The sequence below is a fragment of the Equus asinus genome, chromosome 4, assembly GCF_041296235.1.
Source record: "Equus asinus isolate D_3611 breed Donkey chromosome 4, EquAss-T2T_v2, whole genome shotgun sequence".
Lineage (NCBI taxonomy): Eukaryota > Metazoa > Chordata > Mammalia > Perissodactyla > Equidae > Equus > Equus asinus.
In genome coordinates this window covers 12,668,269-12,694,490 of record NC_091793.1, presented here as the reverse complement: position 1 = coordinate 12,694,490, position 26,222 = coordinate 12,668,269, and the positions used below count along the sequence as shown (strand labels likewise).

General features: G+C 52.5%; 1 protein-coding gene across 2 annotated transcripts; it reads right to left on the bottom strand.

Moving 5' to 3' along the window:
* Positions 1-769: 769 nt before the first annotated feature.
* On the bottom strand, positions 770-24,766 carry MLC1 (modulator of VRAC current 1). 2 transcript variants are annotated; one of them, XM_044777403.2, is made up of 12 exons: positions 24,301-24,766; positions 23,635-23,894; positions 22,045-22,134; positions 20,631-20,684; positions 20,091-20,192; positions 14,161-14,259; positions 13,574-13,645; positions 12,529-12,645; positions 10,145-10,201; positions 9,271-9,393; positions 4,388-4,540; positions 770-2,818 (listed from the first exon to the last, which is right to left on the bottom strand). In XM_044777403.2, exons 2-12 carry the CDS (start codon positions 23,812-23,814, stop codon positions 2,744-2,746), a joined length of 1,122 nt encoding a protein of 373 aa, XP_044633338.1. In that variant the 5' UTR covers positions 23,815-23,894; positions 24,301-24,766; the 3' UTR covers positions 770-2,743. The 2 variants fall into 2 exon arrangements, with proteins under 2 accessions (XP_044633338.1, XP_044633323.1); XM_044777388.2 differs by lacking the exon at positions 24,301-24,766 and adding an exon at positions 24,085-24,294 and having other exon boundaries at positions 771-2,818.
* Positions 24,767-26,222: the final 1,456 nt, after the last annotated feature.

Below are 26,222 nucleotides of genomic sequence, written 5' to 3'. Positions count from 1 at the left end.
CCGCCCGGTATTCGGAGCCCCCAAGTCATAAAGACCCGAGGGTCACAACCGGCCCCCAGTGACCAGCCCGGCCGCCGAGCAGGCTCCGCCCGCCACCCTCCCCGCCCGCCTCTTTACCCCCACCCCGGGCCTCCCCCCAGCGCCCCCATCCCGCGCCGGCCTCGGGTCGGAGACGGCGCGCACAGTCTGCGCGGGGGGATGCGGGGCCGAGGCCTGCGGGCTGTCCGGGCGGCCGGGGCAGCTCCCTGTCCCGTGGAGCGACTCGGGGCGGCCTCGCGTCTCCAGGGTCACTCATGGGGCCCGCGCCACCGCCAGGGTGTCCCAAGCGCACCCAGGTACCCCGCCCCCCAGCTGCCCCCGACTCCTCCTGCACTCGGTTTCTTTCTTGGTCGCCGCCTCTCAACCGGCATCTTTGTGGAGGGAAGACCCACCCAGCTCATGAGTCACTTTCTGAAACCTAGATGTCATCTCTATTTTGCATTTAACTTCCCAAGATAGCCCAAAAGTGTGGTTCTGCTCCCACTTTGAAGCAGCCGTGGAGACTCTGCGGGTGGGCGGTTCTCCTGGGTGGGGATGGGTCCCTTGTGCCCCCTTCCCGTGTTCACCCAAGGAAAGCCACTGGCTCTCACCAGATGCCACCTCCAGGCTGGCCTCAGGGCATACATAAATCGTAAATAAATTAAAAGGTGGCCCTCTCCTCCACCCGGCCTCCTGTGCTCTCCCTCATAGCTTCTTCAGAACCCAGGCAAGGAGACACCTGAGACACAATTAAACAGGCCTCGGCCACGTTTACATGTTAGCATTTATTGTTCACGGAGCGTTAAACTGTGTCAAACAAAAATGTCAACTGACAGAGACAGAATTATAAGTTTTTTAAATGCCATTTGTCTGGAGTTTTCAAGCTCTCTCTAACATAAGAAAGTGCGAGCCAGTATTAAGCCCTGGGCACCTAATTCTGGCTCTAAGACTCAGGCTTTCCGGACCCCAAGAAGATGCAGCGTTGCCCGCGCTGCCCCTGGGGCTCCCATCGCAGGCCCCGGAGCAGCTGCCACCTGCTGGGAGCCACGGGAAGGGACGTGGCCCTGCTGCTGTGGGGTCTGCAGGAGAGCCGCCTCCTGCGTGCACATTGCTGGGGACATGGCGAAGGCATTTGCAGCCCAGCCCCTCACGCTGTCCTTGCTTTCTGCAGCTGCCGAGGACAGCAGAGGGGCTGATCTGGCCCCTCACAGAGCAACGTCAGAGTACCCGCCGTTCAAGTGTCTCACCTGCGCTCCTGCTGTCTGACTGAAAATGATGACCCACTTGTCACAAGTGCTGTGAGGATACCCTGGAGCCAGTCACTCCTGCTCAAAAGTGAGAAACCAGGGAGGCTCCTCGAATCCCCTCACCAGGTCTAGACGGCCAGCCCAAGGCTGCATGAATGTCCCTCAACTTAGTAAAGAGCAAAGTTAGTGTCTCCCAGCACGGTGCTGCTCACCTCCTGCTACAGAAGGAAAAAAACAACCCCTGCGATGAAAGTGCTGCCCGAAAGCAACTCCTACAGCCGTGGACACTGCGCTCTCACAAGGGCGCCCGACTCCTGGAGTTACTAGCCCTTTTCAGCTAACAGTTCTTCTAGAAGATTCCAGGTGAACTCAGGGACAGGAAGATGGCACACAAACTAATTCTTGGCTATTATTTTAACCAAAACAAATGTTATTCTCACACCCAAACCGTCCCTGCTGTCTGGCAGGGGGCAGGGGCAGACAGAGGGGACGCCTAGTCTGGGATAGATCTCCGGTGAGTAAGGATCAGGTACCTACTTGTTAGGAGACAGAGGACTGGAAAAGGCCCCGGGACGCCTGTGAGGATTCCTGCACTCTAGCCAAGTACTGGGAGTGGGAGCAGAGCCACCACGGCAGGAGAGAGGGCCCAGCCTTGCCCAGGTCCCCAAGGCCATCGAGACACTGAGAAATGGTCCAGCTGGTTTTCAAAGCCTTAGACACAGCCCCACCCAAAGAACACTGCACTGTCACAGCAGACAGGGGTCCATCTACGCGTGGGTGTTGACAACGGGCTCAGGAGCTGGGGACCCAGGGACATGTGCAGACTGAGCAGCTGCTGAGCTGGGTCTCCACACGCCATGCAGGACATGCGGACACAGACCAGTGCCACTGAGCAGATGGGGTCCTTCCTGAATAACTCGGCTTGAGTAAGAAGGGAGGGCAGGCTGGGACCATGGATTCATGTAGGCAGAGCCCTGTGCAGGGGGTGGGGCTGCTGGTCAAGGAGACAGTGCCCAGTAGGCTTGGCTCCTCCATCTGAGCACCTCTCGGAAGAGAAACACCAAAATGGGTGCATCCACACAGGGCTGAGCACAGAGTGTCTACTGGCTGGATACAATATGTGCTCACCAAAGTGGGCAGGGCAGCCGGCCACAAAATGGAAACCCAGAGATCCAAGTCTCCCTGAACAGCAGCGCCTGGATGGTCCAGCTCCACCCTGAGCCCCTTCCCACCTGGGGGCCGGAGCCACTGCCCCTGTGGTCGGGCCACGTTGGGAGCACTGAACTCACCATCCAATAAGCACAAATGGTCAACATTTGCCTATTTCAAAATTAAACTAATAACAAGTGAAAACCACCTGAAGCCCGGCCCACCCTCACAAGGGGAAGGGCGAGTTGGAAAGGAGGGGCCTGGGGACACCAGTCTGCAACTCAGGGTGCTGGGGCCAGGCCGGCCCACACTCAGGCTCCCCTCCCGCGTCACTGGGCCATTTGCACCACGACAGCTCTCCAGGCTTTCTCCTTGTCAAACTCCTTCAGGGGGCTTCTGGACACCTGTGACCAAGACAGGCAAAGCGTTATTTCTCCGCGGCCAGCCATGTGCAGGAGGGTAGGGAGGAAAGCTCTATCAATTTGAGAGCTTTTCTCAGCCATGAAAGAAGGGACCTGGGGGAGGAAAGAGAGAGGGAGATGGAGGCCTCTGCGCCTCCACTCTCTCACAGGTGCGGGTGCCTCTGCCCACGTCCACACTTTGTCTCTGCCATCCTCCACAGGAATGGAGGCTGGGCTGGGGTGGGGGCTGCCATGGGTGGGCACTTGCCTCAGTCGAGGAGGACCTCAGTGGAATCCCCACCTGCTCCTCCTGCCAGTTCCCCGTGGGCAGGGCTGCATCCCAGCAGTGGCAGAGCAAGTGTCTGCATCCAGCAGGTACTCAATAAGTAAATACTCACTGACTGTGGGAATGATACACTCCACAATGTGAGAATAAATGGGCGGGGGGGAGGGGCAGGGTGAGGACCTCCAAGCTCTTCCTGGGGGCAGGGGACGGATACCCTACCGAGAAGGGGTCTGACCCGGCCCAGAAGGTGTGAAGGTAGCAGCCAAGGGCCTGACCCCTAGGGAAGGAGGACACTAAGGCAGCTGTTGGGCCCGGCCCTGAGCCCCTGGAAGTGGCAGTTCTGGAACCTGGTGGGAGGACTCATTCACCTGACTCTGCATCTTGGTGTCCCCACACAGAACCAGGTCCATCTCACATAGGGCTGGGGACAAAGCCACCCCCACAGGAGACTGACCACAGCTGGATGAAAATGACAATGTCTGAGAAGTGTGACGAAGGAACAGTGCTGGGAAGGATGGGGAACATCCAGGTCACTGAGGAAGGGTTGGTGGCAGGAGCACACCCCTAGGAAGAGCGGGGATCAGCCCAGGCAGTGGCCCGGCGAGTACGAAGGCCCAGAGGCCAGCAGCGCCAGGTGTGTTCCAGGATGCCAGCCGGTGTTGTGCAGAACCCAGGGGAGCAGGACATGAGGCCATCAGGGATGGGAGGAGCATCCCGTCCACCCCAGTGGCCCTGGAGGGCCCTGCAGCAGCCTCCCGGGCACAGGGCACCGTGTACCTGATGGCAACGCTGACCCCCCAGGCTTTCAGTTGTGGGGGGATGAGAGGCAGGGCCTGGGGAGAGTACCATCCAAGTAGCCTGGAGCCTGGCAGAGGGGCTGGTGCAACTCCTTCCAGAGCCTGCTGCCAGAGGTCATTAATGCCACATCTGTAGGCAGCTGGATGGGAGACCTGTTCCCAGCAGAGCCGTGTCCCCAAGAGGGCCCAGAAAAGGACCCTCTGTGACCTGTTCAAACCTTTGCAAAGTTTTCTTCAACATTTTTAAGAGTAAAACTAAAAGCATTCAGGCCTTAATATTTTTTCAGAAATGAATTTGTGTTTCCCTAGCTAGCTTTAAAAAAGGTATTGTATGTTTTACTTCTTCAAGATTTTTCTGGAGTGTTTCAAAAAATACAAAGTGACACACGGTCTTGAAAGAAGTCAGCAATGGTAGGTTGTCATTTTGCATGGGGCCCTGGTGGCCGCCGCCCCCCGGACAGGGAGGTTGCCCTCTCCAAGACCACTCACCTCTCCCGACGGGCACTCCTGCTGGCCAGGCTGCGTGGCGTCCCAGGACGCGCCCACCTTGAAGCTCACGCATTGGAGGACGGTGCCTGTGTTGAGGCTTGCCTGTAGCAGCAGCTCCAGCATCAGAAGCAGCAAGAGCACGTCGTAGGATTGCTGGCAACGAAAACAAGCTGCATCAGCGCAGTGCCCTGACCCCCCATCCTGGCTCTCGGCTGCCCCAGGCCCCACTCCAACCAAGGAAACAATGCAAAAGCTTCTCTGTGCCCGTGGCCTGTGGACATCCCGCTTCCAAAGAGTGGAATTCGAGCCCTTGAGTGAGTCTATGTCTAACAGTTTCAGGTACATTCACTCTCGGGCCCTTCCAGCCCAGCTGTGTCCTATCATTTCACAACCGAGTAGCCATCACTCGGTCAGCGAACGAGAATGAGGACGTCAATTCTGCTATAAGTTCTCTTGTCCCGGGTTTCACAGATAGGCACAAAAACGACCCGCAGGCGGCCAAGCCCTGCGGATACTGCTGGCTGCTCACGGTCAAGTCTTCCACACCCCCAACAGCCTCGGGTCAACGAGGGAGCCAGGAAAAACACTGGTGGCCACACCAAGGGTGTCCGTATGGGACAGAAGCGACCGGTTATGTATAAGCAGGAAACATGCTCTCGAGATTGGCAGTCTGCTCTGGTGGGCCCTGAGCCGGAGGAAGGAGACTGACCCCATGCCGGGGCCCCAGGACACAGGCACCATCAATGGATAAGCCTCAGCTCAGGCTGGAGGTTGCTGGAGAGGAGCGGGTCTGAGGAGCGCCCTAGACCAGAGCGAGCGACGGGGGCGGGGGGGGAGGGGGGCGCCGCAGACTCCTGCTGGCCAGAGACGCGCCCGCTCCTCACTGACCACAGAGGAAGCCCCAGCAGCCACAGAGACGCCGGCAAAACACCGCGCCCTCCCACGCGCACCCCGCCCCGCCCCATGCCACGCTTCATGTGCACCCCACCCCACACGCACCCCGCCCCGCCTCACTCCCCTCCCCACGTGCACCCCACCCCACCCCCTGCCTCTCCCCAGGCGCACCCCACCCCGCCCCACTCCCCTCCCCACACGCACCCGCCCAGCCCCACGCACACCCCACGCGCACTCTGCCCCGCGCCACGCAGGTGGCCGTCCCAGCCTCCAAAATACAAAGCAACTGAATGGTAACACAAAAAAGAACCCAACACCCATACAGTATCACCGCTACAAAAAAGAAACAATAACAGCTCTCCTCGAGTTAATGTATAAAGTTAATGGCGAGTCCAATAATAAAAAACTGCAATGTTGGGCTTTCTGGAGCCAGGCAAGTGGATTCTCGAATTAACACCGAAAAGCAAACAAGGAACAAAGGCCAGGTGCCCACCCCTGCCGAGCAGAGCGTGAGTGTGGGCACCGACCGCCGGGTGGTGAAGCCTGTCGTGGACGCGCCACAATCCGACGCACGTCACACGTGCACGACCCGCTGACGGCGGGGAAGGCTGAGGGCAGGAGCAGGCCCACAGCCAGACAGGCTGAGCACGCGGCGAAGGCGGCGCCTGGAACGACTGAGGAAAACAGGGGCTTTCTAATAAAGGGTGTTTGAACCACTGAAGAGCCATCTGAGAAAAGATGAAGTTGGGTTCATTCTCTATGCTGAGCTCCAGGATAAACTCCAGCTGGAAACGCAAGTACTAGCCTTTCTAATTACAACTTAAACCCAGAAGCAACAAAGGAGAATACTGATAAATTTAACTACATAAAAACAAAAAAAACTTCCACATGACAAAAATCACAACAAGCAGAATGAACAACTGCCAAGCTGAGGCCATTATTTGCATTTTTGTTAAGAGGACTGGTCTCCCTAATGTTAGCAGAGTTCTCAAAGCCTACCAGAAAATGGGGAAAAGACACTCACAGGATTTCCTGGAGAAGACACCCAAACACCATCATACTAGGCGCTTGTCACCACCACTCACATTCAAAGAGATGCACAGTACAGATGCACCCGTGTTACAAAACTCAGTGTGACAACCCTGTGTGGGGCCAAGAAAAACAAGGAAATGGGACCCCCGCAAGGGGGATTTGTTGAGATCTAACAAACCCTAGAAGCATCTACCCTGGGACCCAGCAACCCCTCTCCTAGCTAACTGTCCTAAAGATGCACCACACAGACTCGAAACCAAGAGTCGTCATTCCTGACAGCAGATGGCTGGGAGTAACCCTGTCTCCATCACCAGGGACTGGTCGGGCGGGCTGGGCCACGTTGGAGTGTGCATTCGTGATTAAAGGACACAGCTCTGACGCCTCTGGGTCCTGGGGAAACACCAGGACAGATTAGTAAGTCTAAAAAAAGAAAGAAAAAGCAAGATGCAGAGAGGTGTTTAGAGTGTGGGGGCTGCTCTGTAAGAAGGAAGGAAAATGAAAATAAGCCGGCACCTGCAAGAGGAGCAGGGAGCCAGTGATGGGCCACACTCCTCTGAGAATGGAGGGCAACAGTTTGACTTTTGAACCATGTGAAAGTTTTATACACTCAAAAATGCTATTAAAAAGCAAAAAAGCATCAAACCCTGCAACTGAAAGCAAACCAAAACCATTAAACTTGACTGTGTATCAAATCAACAGCACAGGCACACACAGAGGGGACTGTCCACATAGCGAGGGACCAGCCTCCTCAGTGGGATAGGGAGCTGCCACCTCACTCGGCAGGTGTGCCCCTGGTAGTGATACTGGTCTCGTAACTGTGAAAATTCTGTGTGTCTTGTATGGTAAAGTAGTAACTATATTCAATATCATCAGGAAACAAGATTTTTGGAGTAAGAAAAAAGGATGCAGATATAAAATAATGGAAGTTAAGAAAAAAACATAAAATGTGACATTTGAATTGGAAATACCAATATAAATTCAGGTTTTTGAATATATATATATATATATATATATTTCTCTGTTCTTCCACTGAAAGGGCTTAGAAGCCATGACACTGCAGAAGGAATGAACACATGAGCCCCCAGATCTGGATTTCCACATGTCGTCCCTCCAAAGGGCCGGGGTGTGGCTGAGGTGGGGCACAACGCAGTGAGCCAGGGCCGTCTCCAGTGTCTGCATGGAGAGGCTGACCGGGTTGCACAGGGGGCACAGGGATGCAAAGTGATCCCTCCGGCCACGCCCGTGTCAACTTAAGCATCAGAGGACAACGGCTTCAGCAAATCATGACGACCTGTGAGTCCCTGTGGGGCGCTGAGGAAAAGGAGTGCTGTTGTCACATGAGCGGGCCAGCTCACATAGGAGCAGGAGTGAGCCCTGGATCACTTCATTTCACTCCTCAACATAAAAACGACTCAGGCAAGGACTAGCCGTCAGTGCTAGGCCACAGGTGACAGGTGCTGGAACATCTGCATGGTGCCCAGGCCGACCCCACTGCGAGAGGGAACGCGAGTGCACCTTTCTGGGGCACTCTGCAGCAGCCGCAGAACCATAGGCCATAACACCACGTGCTCCTGAACTCACTCCTGAGGACGCCACAGGAAACAGAGCCACAGGTGGGACCATCGCCCAGACAACTGGCCTGGACTCCAAAAAGGCAGAGTCACGGGGAAAGGTGGGGACTGTCCTGATTGGAAGAGGCCAGAGGGCAAGTGTGGCCCCAGCCGCCTCCTGCTCCGAAAACTTCAGCCCACAAGCATCTTCTTGGGATGATCCCTGGAAACTGGATGAGATACCACGGGATAATTTTAGCCATCTTAGGTGTGACAGTGGGATTACGGGTGTGTGGGAGACTCTCTTTACTCTTAGAAATGCCAAGGTATTTGAGGGTGAAGGCTCATGTGGTCAAACACTTGCCACTCATTTTCAGATGCTTCTGAAAATGACGTGTGTGTGCACTCTGCCCACCTGTGAGTGTAAACACACACCTGTAGAAGCAACGCCCTCACCACTGGAGAACCTCAGGTTTACTGCACTATTCTTTTAACTTCTTTTATTTTTTTTAAGATTGGCACCTGAGCTAACATCTGTCACCAATCTTTCTTTTCTTTCTTTCTTTCTTCTTCTTCTCCCCAAAGCCCCCCAACACATAGTTGTATATTCTAGTTGTGAGTGCCTCTGGCTGTGCTACGTGGGACGCCGCCTCAGCGTGGCCTGATGAGCGGTGCCAGGCCTGCGCCCGGGATCCGAACCTGTGAAACCTTGGGCCACCAAAGAAGAGCAAGCACGTGAACTTAACCACTCGGCCATGGGGCCAGCCCCATCAACTTCTCTGTTTGAAATGTCTCATGATAAATATTTAGGGGAAATACCACCTATACTGGAAAAAATGCAAGGAATCTAAGAAATAAACCAGCCACTTGTGCCTGAGTGTGTGAGAGAAGATGAAGTGTCACTGAAAGACCGTCCTGGTTAAAGGTGCATGCGCCCAGAAAGGCTCTCGATTCTCCCCAAACTGACCCATAAACCTATGGATTTTCAATGGAAATTCCGATAGGGTCTCATGAAACTTGACAAATGACAGATCCTAAAACGTGACCGAAAGAAGAGAGGGCAAGAGAACTCAGGGTCAGTGTGAAGAAGGGGTGTCTGGCTGAGCTCAGGGCCACAGTGAGACGGGGCAGGATGGCCCAAAGCTACAAAGACAGACACAGCCCAAGTGGAACAGGGCTGGGGCAGAGCTGGCCTCGCCAGCCAGCGAGATAAATGGGTGTCAGAGAGTGGGGTACAGACACCTGGCTGTCCACAGAGAAAAGCCTCGTGCTCCACACAGAACCAGCTCCACGCAGGCAGGCTGTCTGCAAAGCCAGCCCTGGCCTCTTCTCACACGAGCGCCACATCACACGAGCACAGCAGCCCCATGTCTGTAGAGCTTTAAAAGAAAGCAGGAGAGCACACACCTTGATGGCCGGTGGGTAGTCTCTAAAGATCTCCAGGATCCTCATCACGCTGAACGACAGGTATCCAGAGGCCGTGAACAGCAGCGGGGACGTGAGGCTGCAGATGGCAATCAGCACCTCCACCTGACGGAGAGCAGACAAGAGCGCGCTGTGGCGTCCCCACAGGTCTGGGAGCTGCCGCGGGGACAGGGACCGCTGGTCAGCTACCTGATGTGCGCCTGTGAGTGCATGTGCCTGGGTTCAGCACAGAGCTCGGTTTGCCCATTAATTCAAAGCATGCTGCTGTGTCATGTGGGTTTTCCCAATTTATGCAAAATTCTCCACTCCATGTTGAAAAAAATAACACTTAGGAATTGATGGCCTCCTCCCGCTGCCCAAAAACCCGTTGTTTTAGCCTTCTAAGACTCTTCTCACATCATGGAGTGAGGCCCAGATTGTCTCAGAGGCCACACAGCCAGTGTCCAGGCCACACTTCACAGGAGCATGGACGCTCACACTGCAGGGCATTCCGGCCAGGTTGAGTGGCGGCCACTGTCAAACAGCCGGCCACCTGACAAGACGCAAGACGAAGCTAGAGCCTGGGCTCCTCCTCCCCTCTTTGCTGAGTCACAGGAGTTTCTCCCAACTTCCACGCCAAGCATGCTCATTTCCGGTTGTTTCCACAGACTGTCCAGCCCTGGGAACAGTCGCGAGGCTTCCCCAGGCCTGCCCCCATCCCTGGACACTCCAACTGCCTTGCCCAGCCCGGCAGCCCTGCAGCCCGGTTCCCGTGGCTGCCACCACGGTGGGCGCCTCATCACACAGCAGCCATGGAAGGGACAAGCCAGGCCCTGGCACCACTCAGTGGGTGGGATGGGGATGGGGCTTCATTTACCAGACACTTGCTGGGACACTCCGCTGTCACATGGCTCGCAATGGCGCTTGGAAAACACTGAGAGAAAAGAAAAAAGAAATACTTCAGAGGTGACAGTTCAAGAGTCAAATTTCACACGTGTGCTCTTCTGGGTCGATGGGAGCCATGCTCCTCCCAACAGAGTGGGGCTGCCTGCAGGGCATCAGGGCCGGCCAGACAGGTGATGGAAGGCAGGGTGCTTCTCTGAGGTTTGTACACTGTGTTCCTCGACTGCAACTCATCTCAACTCTGAAAAGACGCTGCCAGAGCCAGTCGCTGGTTGTGGGCATTTTACCACATCCGTTCTCGGACAGTGGGAGCCGCCCTAAACACCATGTGTGTGGAGATGAGGGCACGCTCCTCTGCCATCTCAATTCAGTCCCACGTGGGGAAAGTTAATGCAGATTCAACAGCATTATCCGACGTGGAATCTGTGTCCTCCCACTTGTGCAGTAATGTCCTGGTCATAACCAAGTCCTGTTCTCAGCTCAGGATCCCATCAGCTGTGACACTCTGTGTTTCGTTGTCGTGTTTGCTGATTTCTGGTCGGGAGGCAGCTGCTGACCCTCACGTTTCTGGAGAGCACCAGCCACTGCAGACTGGCCTCAGTGTGGCTTAGTCTGGTGTTTCCTCGTGGTCAGACTCAGCAGACACGTGCCTCCCAGGATACTGGGAGGTACCCCCACCCACCACGCTGACTGACCACTGGGTTAGGGGGGCTCTGCAGTGACTGGCCCACCCCGCATCCTTTCCCCTCCTCCCAGCTGTGGGAGTGGCGGGTGGATTTAGGGAGGGCCAGGACGACAGGGTAGCACCTGGTTGGTAGGGTATTGGGTGGGGAGCGAGGGAGAGCAAGAGGCCGAGGCTGGCCGGGAGGGATGGAGGGGCCTGGGAGGAGGATGGATCTGGGGAAGAAGGTTGCACAGACATACAGGAAACACCGAGGTCACTGAGCATGTTAACAGGAGCATGCTGCGGGACGAGTATCTTTCGTTAAGAACCTGCAGGTAGCATTTGGTCTCCATCCTCAACAACGAGGAATGCCATTCCAGGTGCTTCCATGTTACCTCCAAGGTGGGACGTGTAGATGCGCCGCCTCCTCTCTCAGTCACGCTTGGGCAGGCACAGAGGACGGCTCTGTACACCCCAGTGTGCACTGGCAGCTGCCCTGACCAGGTGAGTGCTCCACCGCATGCCCCACCCTGCCTGGCTCTCTCCCTGGGCTGCTGTCCTCAGGAGCCCCTCGAGCCATCCGGTCAGGGGCTCAGTGAGTTCCAACATGGGCATCCAGGACGCGGCTCTGTATCCCAGGACGCAGCAGGAGTCCAGTCCCAGCGTCCACCCTGGGCTGCTCCAGCCCAGAATCAGTCCCTTGGTCTCCCCATGGCTGAATGTGCAGTTAAAAGGCAAGTGGTGAGAGCTGAGGCCATGCCCTTGAGGCAGCTTCAGGTAGAGGAGCACGCGAACAGAGCCAAGGATGCCCGTTCACTTGTACAAGGTGACAGGAGAAAAATGCAAACCCCACACAGCTGGACACAGTGTGGATGAACCAGGCCCCTCTGTGGGCGTCACCACGTGACACAGTGATACTGCTAAGTAGCTGTATGGTGACGACGTCCAGAAGCACAAGCACAGGTAGACTGTGGTTTCTCGGTGTGTCATGTGACCTGCGAAAATTCGGGTGTGCAGGGGTCTATCTGAACTATTCCACGCACACATAAGGGGCCCCACCAGTGGAGGCTACGGACCTGAACGGGAGGCACCAGGCTGCTGTCGGGGGCCGAGCGTTTCACAGGCTGCTTTTCAGTCACACGTTAAACATTAAATTATGTAAGTAATTAACCATAAATTTAGTATCACTTATAAAATGATGAAAAGACCATAAGTAAAACAGCAACTGTGTACTAAGCACTCACCTGACCTTGATTCTGTGCTAAGCATTTACTATAGTAGCTTTTAAAGGAAAATAATATAAACATATCACATTTCATAAAATATATTATATTATAAAACAATATAAATATCATATATTATAAAATTACATAAAGTAATAAAAATAAGTATTTTTTAGGAAAAAATAATACAAAAAATATAAAATAACAATAGCAGTTAATATATAGCAGTTAACCCACTGACTCGTTTAATCCTCGATTACCAATTCCTCCTCAAGGGGCCAGCAAGGATCCTGCCTGCAGGCGCTCACTCTGCCACTCTCTTCTCTCCTAGCTGCTTTCTTGCCCAAAATCCACCAAAACTGAGCTTAAAGACCAGTGAAGACTGGCTTAATGAGAGTAGCCTGGGGCTGCAGCTGGTAACCACGAAGCCTGACCAGCCACAACGACAAGGGCCACCCAGGATGTACTCACGGCCACTAAGATCCAAAAGAAGGTCACTGAGAGGTGCGGGCCCGACAAAGTGTCATCCACGTTCAGGGCGATGACCCCTCCCAGGACGGCGGAGATGCCAGCAATCACCTCAATGACCTGGAGGGGCAGACCGCGGAGCCACATCACCCAGGGGAAGTGGGACAGGCTTCCCAGCATCCCCATCACGCAGGTGTCAGTGAACGCTGCAGGCAGGAGGGAGGGTGCAGGGTGCGTCCCAGGGGCTCATGCTGAAACGTTGCGGATAACCTCGGAGAGAATATCGACAAATGCATAATCTCTGACTCAAAATTAGCAGGTAAAGGAAGGAAGCTTCCACCAATTCAAAGGAAGGCACGAAGGGCATGAAAACACATAGAAAATAGAAACGAATGACGGCAAAAATAAACACAAACACATCAGGAATCAGTGATCAGTCAAAAGGCCACAGACAGAATGATGGATGAGATAAAAAGTGAAATAGAATTGTAGGATGTTTATAGAAACACACCAAAATGTAAGGGCAAGAAAAGCTGAAAGTAAGAGGGAGAAAGGTACATCAGGCAAATATTGACCAAAAGATAACTAATGTACTTAAATTAAACCAATCAATATAGATTTTATGGCAAAAACTATTATTAAAGATAGAGAATTGCTATGTGATGAAAAAAAGAGAAAGAGATTCACTGGGAAACAATTCTAAACTTGTGTGTAACTAAAAACAGAGGCTCCAAAAATCTGCAAAGAGAAATCTCACACTCAGAGAGGCTTTCCACAGATCTTTCAGTAACAGAATAAGTACACTTTAAAAAAATTGGAAAAGGTGTAAAAGAATTAAAAAAGAGTTAACAAGAGAATGTGCCCAAATAATTTATCCTTCAAACCAGGATACTTTTGAGAGCAAAAGGGGATGCGCTGAAGAATTCCTTGGGGACAGCAGGTGTCAGTATGGACAGAGTGTGTTACCATGTACACCCATACCATATATACCACATACCTCCCCCAAATAAAACAAAATAAGGAGAAAGAAAAGGAAAGATTTTCTTACTGAATAGGATTTCAGAACCCGAGCAGGAAATGTCACTTCATACAAAATGCTGGTGCTGTCAGAGATGGAACCCTAAAAAAAGAAGTCATGAGCAACACAGTGACACAGTGACTTCAAATATGCTGCTGGGGTGGGGCATGTGCACCGCCCAGCTCCCAGGCACAGGTTGGCTGTGTTCCGGCTGTTGTCAGGTGATGCTCTGAAATATGAGCATCTGGAAGTTGCTGGTGATCTTCAGGCTTAAGAGCAGAAGTTCAAACACGGACATTTTCCCTGCATATAAAAATATGTTTAATGCCGCAATCCCAGTTTACTAGGTGGTATTTTTAGCAGACTTGGTCTCTCCGTGTGATTCTGCTGGGGGCGGAGGGGTTACTTGATAAGAATCACACCTTGGAGCAGGTGGTGGTGCATCTTCATCTCAGCCTCTGTGAGACCGCAGAGCTGGGGCTGCCTGGACGGCCTGCTGCAGCCCAACCCACCCGGACGGGTGAGTGTCCTGGGCGCCTGCCCTGCTGTCGGGGGCGTGAGCCACTCAGCACTGCGACATCTGCTGTTTTGGCTGTGCTGCACAGAGCTAGACCTACCTTCTGCTTCCACTGCGCCTCGCTGGACCGTGCAGAGATGATCACTGTGGCCGCCATCAGAAGCTCCAGCAGAAGGAGCAGAATCAGATTGAAATTTATCTGCCAAAGGAGAGCACACATGTCTGTGAAATCGCATTCTCCACCTTTATCCCGTAAACGTGGAAAAGCCCAGTGACAGGCTCACACGCCTTTTCAAAGCTCTAGGCAACATCTCTGTCCTAGGCCAGATGCCAGGCGTGTGGGCCACACACCACCCTGGCTCACGTGTGTCTTTTTTCTGTTTGTTTGAACCAATCTTAGCTCGAGGGCTGCATTTGGCCTTTGGGGCTGCCATCTGCTGCCTCTGATCTAAACCTTCCTTGGTGGTTTGCCCTCCCTGGGTATCTACTCTAAAGAGATTCACACCAAAATCTGTGCACATTTCTAGGAGCTCTATGTGTAACTGCCCAAAACTGAAGACACCGGAGGTGTGGGGTGATGGAACTCTTCCACATCCCGATGTGTTGGCAGTTAAGTGAGCCTGTACCTATGTCAACAGTCATAGAGCTATACACTAAAAAAGTCCATCTAACTGTTTGATACACAACCAGCCAGTCCAGAGCCCAGCCCACCCCTCCTCTGTGGGGCTTCTGCACCAGGGCCCCGTCCCAGTCCTCAGCACCTGGGGTCAGGTACCCAACAGGTAAGGAAAGCCCTCTGCCCTGAGTCCTGAAACCATCAGAGGAGCCAGTCCTAAGCCTGCTCACCCTGCCTTGCAGGTTCCTTCCTGTGGAAACGCCAGTAAAGGCTCCTGCCCACGTGCCCCTCCCCTCTGCCCCCTGGCCGGCCTGGTGCTTCCTCGTGTGCCCCCCTCACCGCCTCCCACCATGGTATCCCCCTCTTGGTAACTGTGAGTCACAAACTATCTTTTCAATGGCAGTCATCTCCTGCTCTGTTGGCCTCACTAAACCTGAATAATAATATCTACATTTAAAAACAAATGTAATTAATAAGCTTGATCTACAGAACCCTATATGCAAAATAAAACAGAAAATGTTCATTCTTTTATTACATTTGTGGAACATTAACAAAAATTGACCATCCATTAGGCTACAAAACAAACCTCGGCAAATTCCAAACAATCAGTACATTATAGATTGTGCATTCTGCCTGTAACATAATATTAGAAATCAATAATAAATGGATGACTTTTAGAAATAATCCCACATGTCTGTGTCATCAGGGTCTTGGCAAGAAGCAGGTGGACATCCGAGAGGAGGGACTGGAGAAAGTGCAATGAGAGGGTGACTTACAAAAGTCTGGTAGGGGTGAAGGGACACCGACAAGGGACGCAGCGTCCACTGTGGCCAGAGTGGGGAGGGAGTAGTCACGGAGCCCACTCCGGCAGCTGCGGGAGGCCTGGGAGCAGGGCTATGGCCTCGGTGGAGGAGTAGCCCCTGTCCAACCACACCCCACAGGGCTCAGAGCCAGCGGAACCAATGCCCCAACCTCTCTCAAATGTTCAGCCCGTATCTCCCACAGAGGCCAGAGGGTGAGGCGCCCAGTGGACCAGCCCACACAGCCACCTCCAGACATACACAGGAGGCAGTGGGTGGGAAGGGGTTGTGGAGGGGCAAGGGGAAATCTTCAAACCCAATGAAAACGTGTCAGATCTGGGACACACTAACCCAGCGCCAAGAGGGAACTATGTAGCCAGACGCCTATCAGGACATGGGCGGCTGAGGTCAAGAAACTGGGCCTCCAACTCATGAAGTCACACAGTGACCAAAAGGCGACCCCAAAGACACAAGGACGAAGAAAATAACAGACACCAATAAAATGGAGAATGACAACCCAAAAACTGAAGGAGGTTAAAGCAAAAGCTGGTCCTTTGAAAACAGATAAGACAGACACAGTGAAGATAAAATTAAATTTTAGAATGAAGAGGAGAAATAACTATATGGCATGAATTAAAAATAGTAAGCAATATTATGAACAACTATATGATAATAATTTTGAATACCCAGATGCTATGGACATGATTTTGATAAAAATATAAAAGCCAGGGGCCAGCCCTGTGACCAAGTGGTTGAAGTTCTGTGCACTCCGCTTCAGAAGCCCAGGTTTGCAGATTCAGATCCCAGGCACAGACCTCTTCAATCATCAGCCATGCTGTGGTGGCATCCCATATACAAAGTAGAGGAAGACTAGCACAGATGTTAGCTCGGGGCAAATCTTCCTCAGCAAAAAAAAAAAAACGTGTGTGTGTGTAAAAGCCAAAACTTGCAAGAAGAAACAGAAAACTTTAAGACTAATAATGACTATCTCCCCTCACCACCAGCCCCAGATGGAGATGATTTTACAGGTGAGACTGACCCGTTAAAAACTTTCAAGAAACAGTGCATTCTTATCACATCAGGTTGTTCCTAAAAACAGAAAAGAGCTACCTAGTTCATTTCATGAGGCCAATATAACCTTGATTCCAAAACCAGATGAGGAAACACAGGTCCAATTCAGTCAGGAACCCTGGTGCAGAATCGTAAACACAATACCAGCTAGCCAGCCCATCAGAACATTGAAATAATACCACTGTGACCAGGTAAGGTTTATCCCAGGACAGAAAGATTCAACATCAGAAAAATCTATCAATTTAACAAGCTAAATGAGGAAAGATAATCTCAATATATGCAAAAACAAATAACTATTAAAGTTCAACACATCTTTATATTTTTAAAATGAAAAACTCATAGCAAAGCAGGTCTTGAAGAGAACATTTTAACTTGGTGAAAGTTACACAGTAACGTAATGGGAGCTCTTTAGATCCAATCCATATAAATCGTGAGTAAGACAGAGCTTCTCACTAACACCACTGTTTGCCACATTTGCTGGAGATCCTGGCCAAAGCTATAAAGAAAGAAAAAGAAGTCAGAGGCAAAGACTGAGAGGGGAATGCTGCAAATAATGCATTATTTGCAGACGACGTGGTCACCTACATAGAAAAACTAATATAACCCACAGAAAAACTATTAGAATAAGAGAGTTCAGCAAAGTTTCCAGACACAAAATCGACTTATAGAAATCTATTTTTAAAAATTGACACATTTGAATAAGGGCTTTCCCCGAGTTGATAGGTAGCCCCAGGGTTGATTTCCTGTTTTGACGATGACTCTGACTATGTAAGACACTGCCACCGGGGATGAGGGTACACAGGAACTCTGCGTACTATTCGTGCAAACTCTTTTCAACTTTAAAATATGTCAAAATAAAGGAAAAATTTAAATCAATAGCCTCTCTCTGCACCAGCAATAATCAATCTGAAAATAGAATTTGAAAAATAAGACACCATTCATACTAGCAATGAAATCTGTAAATTACCTGGGGATGACTCAGCCAAGAACACACCAAACACTGGTGCTCTGAGAAAGGAATGGAGGGACAGTCTGAGTTCTCAGAGGGGACGACTTAACATAAGAAAGATGTCCATTCTCACAAATTAATCCATAAAACTTAAAATAATCATAATGAAATTCCAGCTGCATTTTTTGAGGTGCTCAATAAACTCATCCTAAAATATGCTTGAAGTAAGAGAGGCCAACCTTGAAGAAGGAGGGTGAAGCAGAGCAGGTGCCCCCACGAGCCATCAAGGCTCACTACACACCACCGCCCCACCGTGCAGTGTTGCCTCGTCCCAGATAAACCAACAAGCAGCAGTGAGTCCTGCAACTCAACCAGCAAGAGACAGCCCGGTTTACATAGGACCAGGGGACCTGGACTGATGGAAGGCGGCAGGGAAGGAAGCCCAGGAAGGAAAGCGCAGAAGAGGTGCTTAGAAGTGCCAGTGATTAGAGAAGGGGAACTAAAAGAACAAGTAGCCACTGCCATGTCATCTGACCGGAAAACGGTAGGAAGTTGATGGTGCCAGATGCAGGGAAGGCTGCGGGCCGGAGAAGCTGTGAGCTGGTAGTGAGGGTGTGGACTGAGCCGTGTTCTCTGTTAAACTGAATCTGAGGAGGATTCATGAAACACGTCCCAAGGAAACATGTCTGTATTGCACTGTTTGTGGGAGTGGAACGTGGGAGCCACCTGGTCTGCCTCCATCCCTCAAGGACACTGGGGAGACGGCGGTGTCCACCGTGGGCCCCGAGCTGTGTTAGCGGTGGCAGTGGCACAGACTCAGCAGGATGGCAGATCCTCAAGCACAGAGGAAAAGGAGAAGACGGAGAAGCTCTACCACCAACACCGTCTGGGAAGTCAGAACACGGCACTGCTGACGCGGGACGGCTGCCCGAGAGGCCTCGGAGGACTGGATCCCAGGCCGGGCGAGGAGGAGAGGTAGGGTGGAGTCCGTCTCCCACCCGCTCACACGGCCTTTCCTGAGTACGGCTTGCACATCATGTTGTGTGTGTGTCCTCAGACAAGACACTGTTCTTGACGCCGGTGGTCCCAACGTAATGGGCCTGAGTTTCCTCCACAGGGTTCAGGAGTCAGGGCCGCGCACCCTCAACGCAGGAAACAGCACTTTCATGCAGCATGGCTCACTTCCACATGGCAGGAGCCACATGAGGATCTGGGTGACCACGGATTCTGGTGCAGAGGCCTGGGTGGGGTAGAGACTCAGGTACAAGCTGCAGCGGAGGCCACGCCGCTGGCCTACAGGCGACCCTTTGGTAGAAAGCTGTGCAGCACACAGTGTCACAATCTTTCACAATTTACTCATCCATTCTGTGTATGCTGGGGGCACCGTCCTACGGAATGGATGTTGGGTGATCTGCTTTGGTTTGGGGTTTTTGCTATGATAAGGAGTGCTGCTGGGACCCACACTTCCTGATCACCCATGCAAGCTTTCTCCTGAGTCTGTACCAATGCTCGGGCTAACCTGGGCCAGAGGCAGCTGCCCAGCCTACTGGGATGGCTGTATAACTCCTGGTGGTAGGGGGTGAGTCCCCCAATCTGTTCTTCAAGGGGATCCCTGCCCTGGCCCTTCCTTGGTCACTCCCTAAACCTGCTGATCCTGCCCACAGGCCCATCTACTCTGGACTCATTGGAGAGGTGCTCCCACCTCCACTGGGCAGGATTTCCTGAGCGTCATTCTCAGTGAGGCTTCATGACTTTCTATAAAACAGCCTTGCAGACCTTGCATTACATTTATTCCCAGGGACTTTATATATTTATTTCCATAAAATCATATCTCGATTTAAATTACATTTTCAAAACTTGCTCTTGCTGGCACAAACAACTGTTCTACATTAATGTTCACATCCAGCAACCCTGCTACATGTGCTTAGAAATTCTAGCGTCAAGTGAGTAGAAACCATCCCTTCTGCAGACAGTGGTGGGCTGCTGTTCCTTTCAGATCTGTGTGTGTCTGCTCACTGTTCGTGCCTTGTAAGCCTGCCTAAGACTTCCTCAGGGCCACCTCAACCTTTTCCTGATCTTAGAGAAAGTGTGTTCAACACCTTACATGAAGCAGGAGATTGTTTTGAGGTTTCTCTGTGAGTTTCTTCTCTTTTGGCATCTCGATTTAGACGACAAGCCTCTTCCGTTTTTCTTAGTGCTACATAAGGCAGGTGTGCTTACGATCAACGGCATCACAGATTTGATGAAATACGTTATGTTACTGCTGACTTTTTAAGAACTGTTGTGAAAGAGATGTTAAAAATATTACCAACAAAGCTGTCCACTGCAATCAATGAAAGAGTTAAAGACAATTCTTTTCTTCAGAGGCATAAATATAATTCTCAAAATTTTCCAAACTCCAGAGCCATAATACACATTTACTGTAACGACTGCACATTCCAACCCAACAGACGGTGCTCGCTGATGCAGACCACATGTCCACACAGCGGGCAGAGCCTCAGCAGACCAGCGCCTGGCACCTGCGTCAGCAGGAAAACACATCCAGGAGACAACAAGGGAGCATGTGGGACCCGCCTCACGTTGCACTGACTCACGTCTATTGCTGATGGGTTCAGGACAAGTTTGCATCCAAACCAGATTAAACACGTCGTGGTGACAGCAAACGTGGAAACAAATAATATCTGAAAGTTGGGAATCTGGAAGATAAGACAGGAGGGGTTTTATTCTCCTTCACATAACTAAAAAAATAAAGCTAACATTAAACCAAATTCCAGGTCACTAATTAAAAAATCTTAGAGATTGTGACATATAAGAATTAGCTAGGGGGTGCCCTACCAGCTCAGGCCTCCCGCCCCTCATGGGGACAGAGGGAGGGAGGGCACAGGAGGCTCCACAGTGGGGAGCACAGAGCTGCTGTGGATGGTGGAAGCGCCTCCCATCCATGCACGTGTGTGTGTGCACACGTAAACACGCACACATGCACACATGTGCCCGTCAGCCCCGCAGGGGGCCTGAGCCTGCCTCCCCGCCCACCCACCGGCCCTCTGCATCCTTCCATCAGGGTTTCTTCCACAGCCTGTGAGCCATGCTGCTGCCCCCACGTCTACAGAGATGGGACAGAAAGCTGGACTCACCACGTTGATGGTTTTCCTCGAAACAGCAAAGCTCACAATTGCAGACGGAATGCACTGAAAAGAAACCAGAGCTCAGTGAGCCGATGGTCCATCACCTGAGTGTCCCCACTGGTCACAACTGTACCCTGAAAATAACACACTGTAATGCTTAATCTTCCAGAAGGACCAAGACAAGTCAGCAAAACAGGTGCTGCCTGTCCAGTGAATGCAGGGGTTTTGCTGGACGTTGAAAGGTCTCCAGGTCTTTCAAAACAATCTACTTTGGAAAAAGTTTTAATGTTTGATGAGATGAAAAAGACATTCAATAATGAAAACTATTCTAGCTGATGCATTTGGAAGCCAGAATGTCACTTCCTATCCCACGAGACCAGGGTTTGTCTTAGCTTGAGAATGACCCCAACAGGGAAAAGCATCTATGTGTGAAGAAAGTGGAAATGTTCAGGGGTCAAGAGCCCCTGGGGGTTCTTGTCAGAGGCCCCCCATTGCAACCCCCAGGAGCAGGGATGAGGCAGAGAGCCAGCATGGGGGTCAGGGTTGGGGTGAGGTGGACGGAGTGGGGCTGGCTCAGGCCTCAACGGGCATGCCCACGTTGCTCCTGCAGGCAATGGGACCCCTGCAGATCCTGCTTGCAGCGGGAGCAGCATGAGCTGGGGGGCAGAGCCTGCAGGATGCAGGGCAGTGGTTGGAGGGAGTCCCAGGGTCTTTGCCACGAGGGCCGATGGGAAGCTGGTAGGACACGTGTCTTATCTCCCCAGCCCGTCACCTGAGGGTGAAGAGCTCTGCCAAGGATTTTGCTGGGATATCCAGCCTAGGTCGGTGTTTCCCTGGAGCCAGCTGGGTCAGAGGCCACTGTGATCCCCCAATGAGGGCTGCTCCAGTGGTGAGGACAAAGGGCCACCTAGAAGTTTCCGGAAAGAAGGGCAGGGAGTGGGTCAAGTTCTGTGAAGGAATTTTGTTCTAAGGGAGCACAGGCCAGCAATGTCGGGGTGGGGGCACCAGGCAGGGAGGCTGGAGCCAGAGAGCAGGTGGGCAAGAGGCCCCATGAGACCCCAGGGGCACCCTGCACTCAGCCTGGCTGGTCACTGGTGGTCTCTCCCGGGAGGACCAAGGCCTTAGCACTCTATGAGTCCAGAAGGTGAGGAGTGCAGTCCCCAAACCACAGGGGCGGGTTCCCTCCCAGCTCACAGAATGGCCTGCAGCTGGCGGTAGGGATCAAAGTGCTGTTTCTGGCCCAGGAGTCTGTGGGGTAAGACTCAGACTTGCTTCATCAATTGTTGTCAAAAGTAATGAATCCTCTTTGAAGCTAAAGTGATACAAAGAGATTCTGAATGAGGAGCAAGCAGCAGCAATGGGAAAAGCAAAAAGTTCAAATGCTCGACAGTGAACTCGGTCCTGAAGGAGGGGCAGTGCTTACCGAGCCTGCAGCACAACGTAAGTAATCCATCTCAGAGGGAAACACATTTCCCAGGTAGAGGGAAAACCCCGAGGTCACAAGCAGGCAACTCTGTGGAACAGCAGCACAAGTCAGGGGACGACGCAGCTGTGTCTCTGTGTCAGAGGGTGGAACAACCAGCCCTCTGACCACAACAAGCTCTGTTTGGACAATACCGACATCCTCACCTGGATCCCATCAGACCTGAATCCTCCCTGAAGGATGGCCATGGCCCACCCTTGTCCCAGTGTCAGATTATGGGCCTCAACACTTATTTAGGGGAGAGCAAGGGGTTCTGTCAAAATTTAAAGCAAGAAATGGCACCCCTCCCCAGACAAACCCTCACCCCAACATGTGCAATTTCAGGAGCCCCAGGATCCTCATCCCCAGGTCCAGGCACAGAGCTCAGCAAACAGCCCCTCCTACTCCCTCTGTGAAAGCTAAGGCAAGCGGACAGCTGGAAAATGACTGCTTGAGTCAGGGGCTGCAGCACAAGGGCTTCCTGGCAGTGAGGGGCGCCCAGGCCTCAGGCAGGTCCCAAAGATGGAAACTTATGGCAGAGGGTGAGGCTTGGGGAGGGGGTGGGTCAATGTTCAAAAGTCACTTGGACCCTGGGTCCAGGCAGGGTGCTGTGCACGGGCCGCTGTGATGGGAGCACTGAGGGCCTGGGGGTAGAAGAGACCACAGTGCACACCTAAGGGAGGATTGGGCGCTGCGGCTGCAGGCTACTAGGGGCAGGGCACAGACTCCAGCGCCCAGGGATGGAGAGGGGGCTGACCGCCCACCCCAGGAACAGGAGGGAGGGCGGAGGTTCCAGCCTCCATGGCATAGGGCCACAGCTGGGGAGGAAGGCAGACAGGACCAATGGGGGTGCTGCGGGGGTGGCCTCGGAGGCCAGGCCTCCAGAAAGGGTGAGGTCTCAGCCTGGATCCTGGTTCTCAGCCCAGACCACATGGAGCCCTGGGGTCCCACATGCAGAGGGGGACGTCCAAAGGCCCATCCCCAGGCAACCACGCACATTCAGGACCCCAGGAAAGTCCCCTCATGTTTGGTCCCCCCATGCCTGTGCCCCAGCTCCCTGCTGGCCCCGTCCCTCCAGCCTCTCGGCCTGCTCTTCTCACTAGACCCCGCCTCCCACCTCAGGAGCCTGTCCCACTGTTTCCTCTGCCAGACATCCACCCTGAGAGTGCAGCCCTCCTCCCCTCTCTGCAGGCCGACTCCAGACACCCCGAGGAGTTGAGGGTCCAGGAAGCCGCCCTGGAGTGATGCATGACCCAGCAGACGGTCAGCGCAGGCCCCGGCTTGTCCCAACCCTGGTGGGACACAGGGCAGCCACAGCCTGGAGGCCATGGCACTAGTGCAATAGATGCCCGTGAATTCAGGAAAATAATTCAGAGAACACAAGCAAAATAGGCACATGGGCGCCCACAAGGCTCTCCAGAAGCAGGAGTAACCGGGAGCTGCTCTTTCCCATGCCACCTAGGAAGGACACCCAGGTCCGGGGACACCTCATAGAGGATGGGGTGGGGGAGGGGGGCGAAGCCTCCACGGTCCTGGCGTGGAGCCACTCACCCCCATCAACGCAGAGAAGACCCATGTTCTGTGGCTGAAGCAAGAGGGCAGCCTTGATGACAGCGGCAGGGCATCGGGCTTGGTGTCTGGGGTGCGGCTTCCCACGTCTGGCCTTCCCCGATCCAGGGTGGGCAGCCGGTCGTAGCTGAGCTCCTCCCTGCACTGTTCCTCCCGCGTCATGGTGCTAGGGACAGACACTGATAGTGCCCACCCGACAGCTGTGCTTGGAGCCCGCAGTCTCCTCTGCTTTCCTTTGTTGTCTGTAATAAAATCATCATTTATTTTTGATCATTCTGAAAAAACTCTAATTAAAATGAGTTGTTTTCAATAAACACTTGTTTTTAACTTGTTTTCAATAAAAGAAATATTGTTCATACAGAAGTGCTGTAAATTGGAAGAAGAAAATAAGCACTTAATTCTACAAGTGCGTACAATCACTCTCTCAGTGACCTGAGGAGTCTGGATTCAGGGCGGGATCTGAGGCTTTAAGTGTCTCGTTGATCCAGGTCCTCCAGTACATTCCAGCTCTCCCTTCCATTAGCAGCTCCATTTATGAGTCCCGGGACGTGCTGGTTACTCAGAGCATGTTAAATTGCTCAAGGTGGAAACTAAACAAGAGATGGTAAAATACGCACCCACTTAATGGTTTAACGTCTGTGTGCTTACCTTCTGGTTGTTTCTGCGATGGGAGCACCGTCTCTGGGTGAGGGGCTCCCCGCTACTGAGTCATCCTGCCGTGGGCTTCCAGCAAGAACTATTCACAGACGAACAAAAGCCCAGCAAAACTGCATTTACGCCAGGGGAGGAGAACCACTGCCTGAATTTCAATGAGGAGATGAAGCTGGGGGCCCTGGAAAGTTCTGTGGTGGTTGTGTAACTGCTGGCTCAGAGCATTGCTCAGTCTTAACTCCACTAGGGATGAAGGGGCCTCCTCAGTTCCACTCCTGGCAGTGAGGTCATGGGCACTAGGGCGGGCATCACGGAAGAAAGAAGTGTACCTAAGAGAATTCTACCAAGCACAGAATCCCAGTGGGCCAGAGCACCACGTGCTCTGTTTAGGAGACAAATAACTGCACTCAAAGGCCTCATTATACATCCTTTCAAGCAGCCTGTCTCCATCCCCCACGATCATACGAGGAAGACCTCCTTCACGAGGTCACATACACACTTGCACCCCAACTTGGCTGGCATGGCCCTCGAACGGCTTGGCATTCTGACCCAGCGATTCCTGCAGGCCCCTGTGTCCCACTGCACCCTTTATTTCTGCTCACTGAGCAAAGAAAAAGGATGGGAATGTTCTTCACCCAGAGACACTGGCGCCACAACGGTTACAGTGACAGATTCTTTGTGCAAACGGGAACCGTAAAATGGCTCAAAACAAAACATTCTGAAAAACCAGCTCCTGAGACCATGAACCCACATAAAACTTGAGAAGAGCACTGGTTTTGAATCATGGGATGCTCTGTCGTCTTAGAGTTTCAACCAAGCAAGAAGGATCAGAATTAATTTTCACAAACTATACCCTGTGAAGTGAAAAGGGGATTTTGAACAGATTGAAAAACCTCCCAAACTTCTTTATTGACTATCTTTTAAAGTGACAAACAGAAATAGTAGGAACTGGTCCGACAGGATTGGACACTTCGTGTTTCTTTTTGATTGAAGAAAAATGTTAAGTAGACTTCATGATTCTGTGCCTTTCAGAAGTTGTTCTTTTCTAAGGAATACAAACAAGCCGCCTTGAGTCAGACTGTGAACAAACTCCTCGAGTCCCCAGAGTCCTACATAGTCGCTGAGACGTGCTTCCTGGTTTCTGTTGGCAACACTAGTTTCCAGAACAAGTCCTGTTCTTTCAGACCACCTTCAAACAAACCCTTGTTCCCAAAATGCCTTACTCCCTTTCCCGCCTGCCAAGGCCCCACCCACGCTTCAACATAACTCGCCATTGAGCAGACGTTTACAGAGTGAACTGCGCCAGCCACGGTCGTTCCCACATGGAGTTTACGTTCTAATGGGGGCACAGGAGCCCATAAGATAAATACACTAGTGTGCTCTATGATGACGCACTTGACTTTCTCTACGATGGAAAATAGGGAGGGAAATGGGGCTGCTACTGGGGGGTCATGGCAGGCCTCACTGAGAAGGAGGCGTCTGAGTAAAGACGTGCACAAGGTGAGGAGGGGGGTCTCACAGAGAGCTGGATCAGAGGTGCTGCAGGTGCAAAGGGCTCGAGATGGCCAGGCTGGAGGGTGAGGGGCATGGGGTTAAGGAGCAGGTGAGGCATCCAGATATGGGGCACCTGTGGGTGTTAAGACAACCTCAGCTTTGACTCTGAGATGGACCCGCTGGAGGCTTCTGGGCAGAGAAGCAACTGGCCGCTGGGTGGACAGGCTGAGGGGCAGCAGGTGAGAGCAGGTGCTGGCTGGGAATGAGGTGGGACCGTGAAGCCAGTGAGAAGTGGCTGGATTCTGGATAGATTTGGAAGAACCACCATGATCTGCAGTCAGAGTGATGTGAGAGGGCCAGCACTTCAGGTGACAAGAAGGGTGGACCACCTCTCAGAGATGGAGAGGACTGGGGTGACGCGGTGC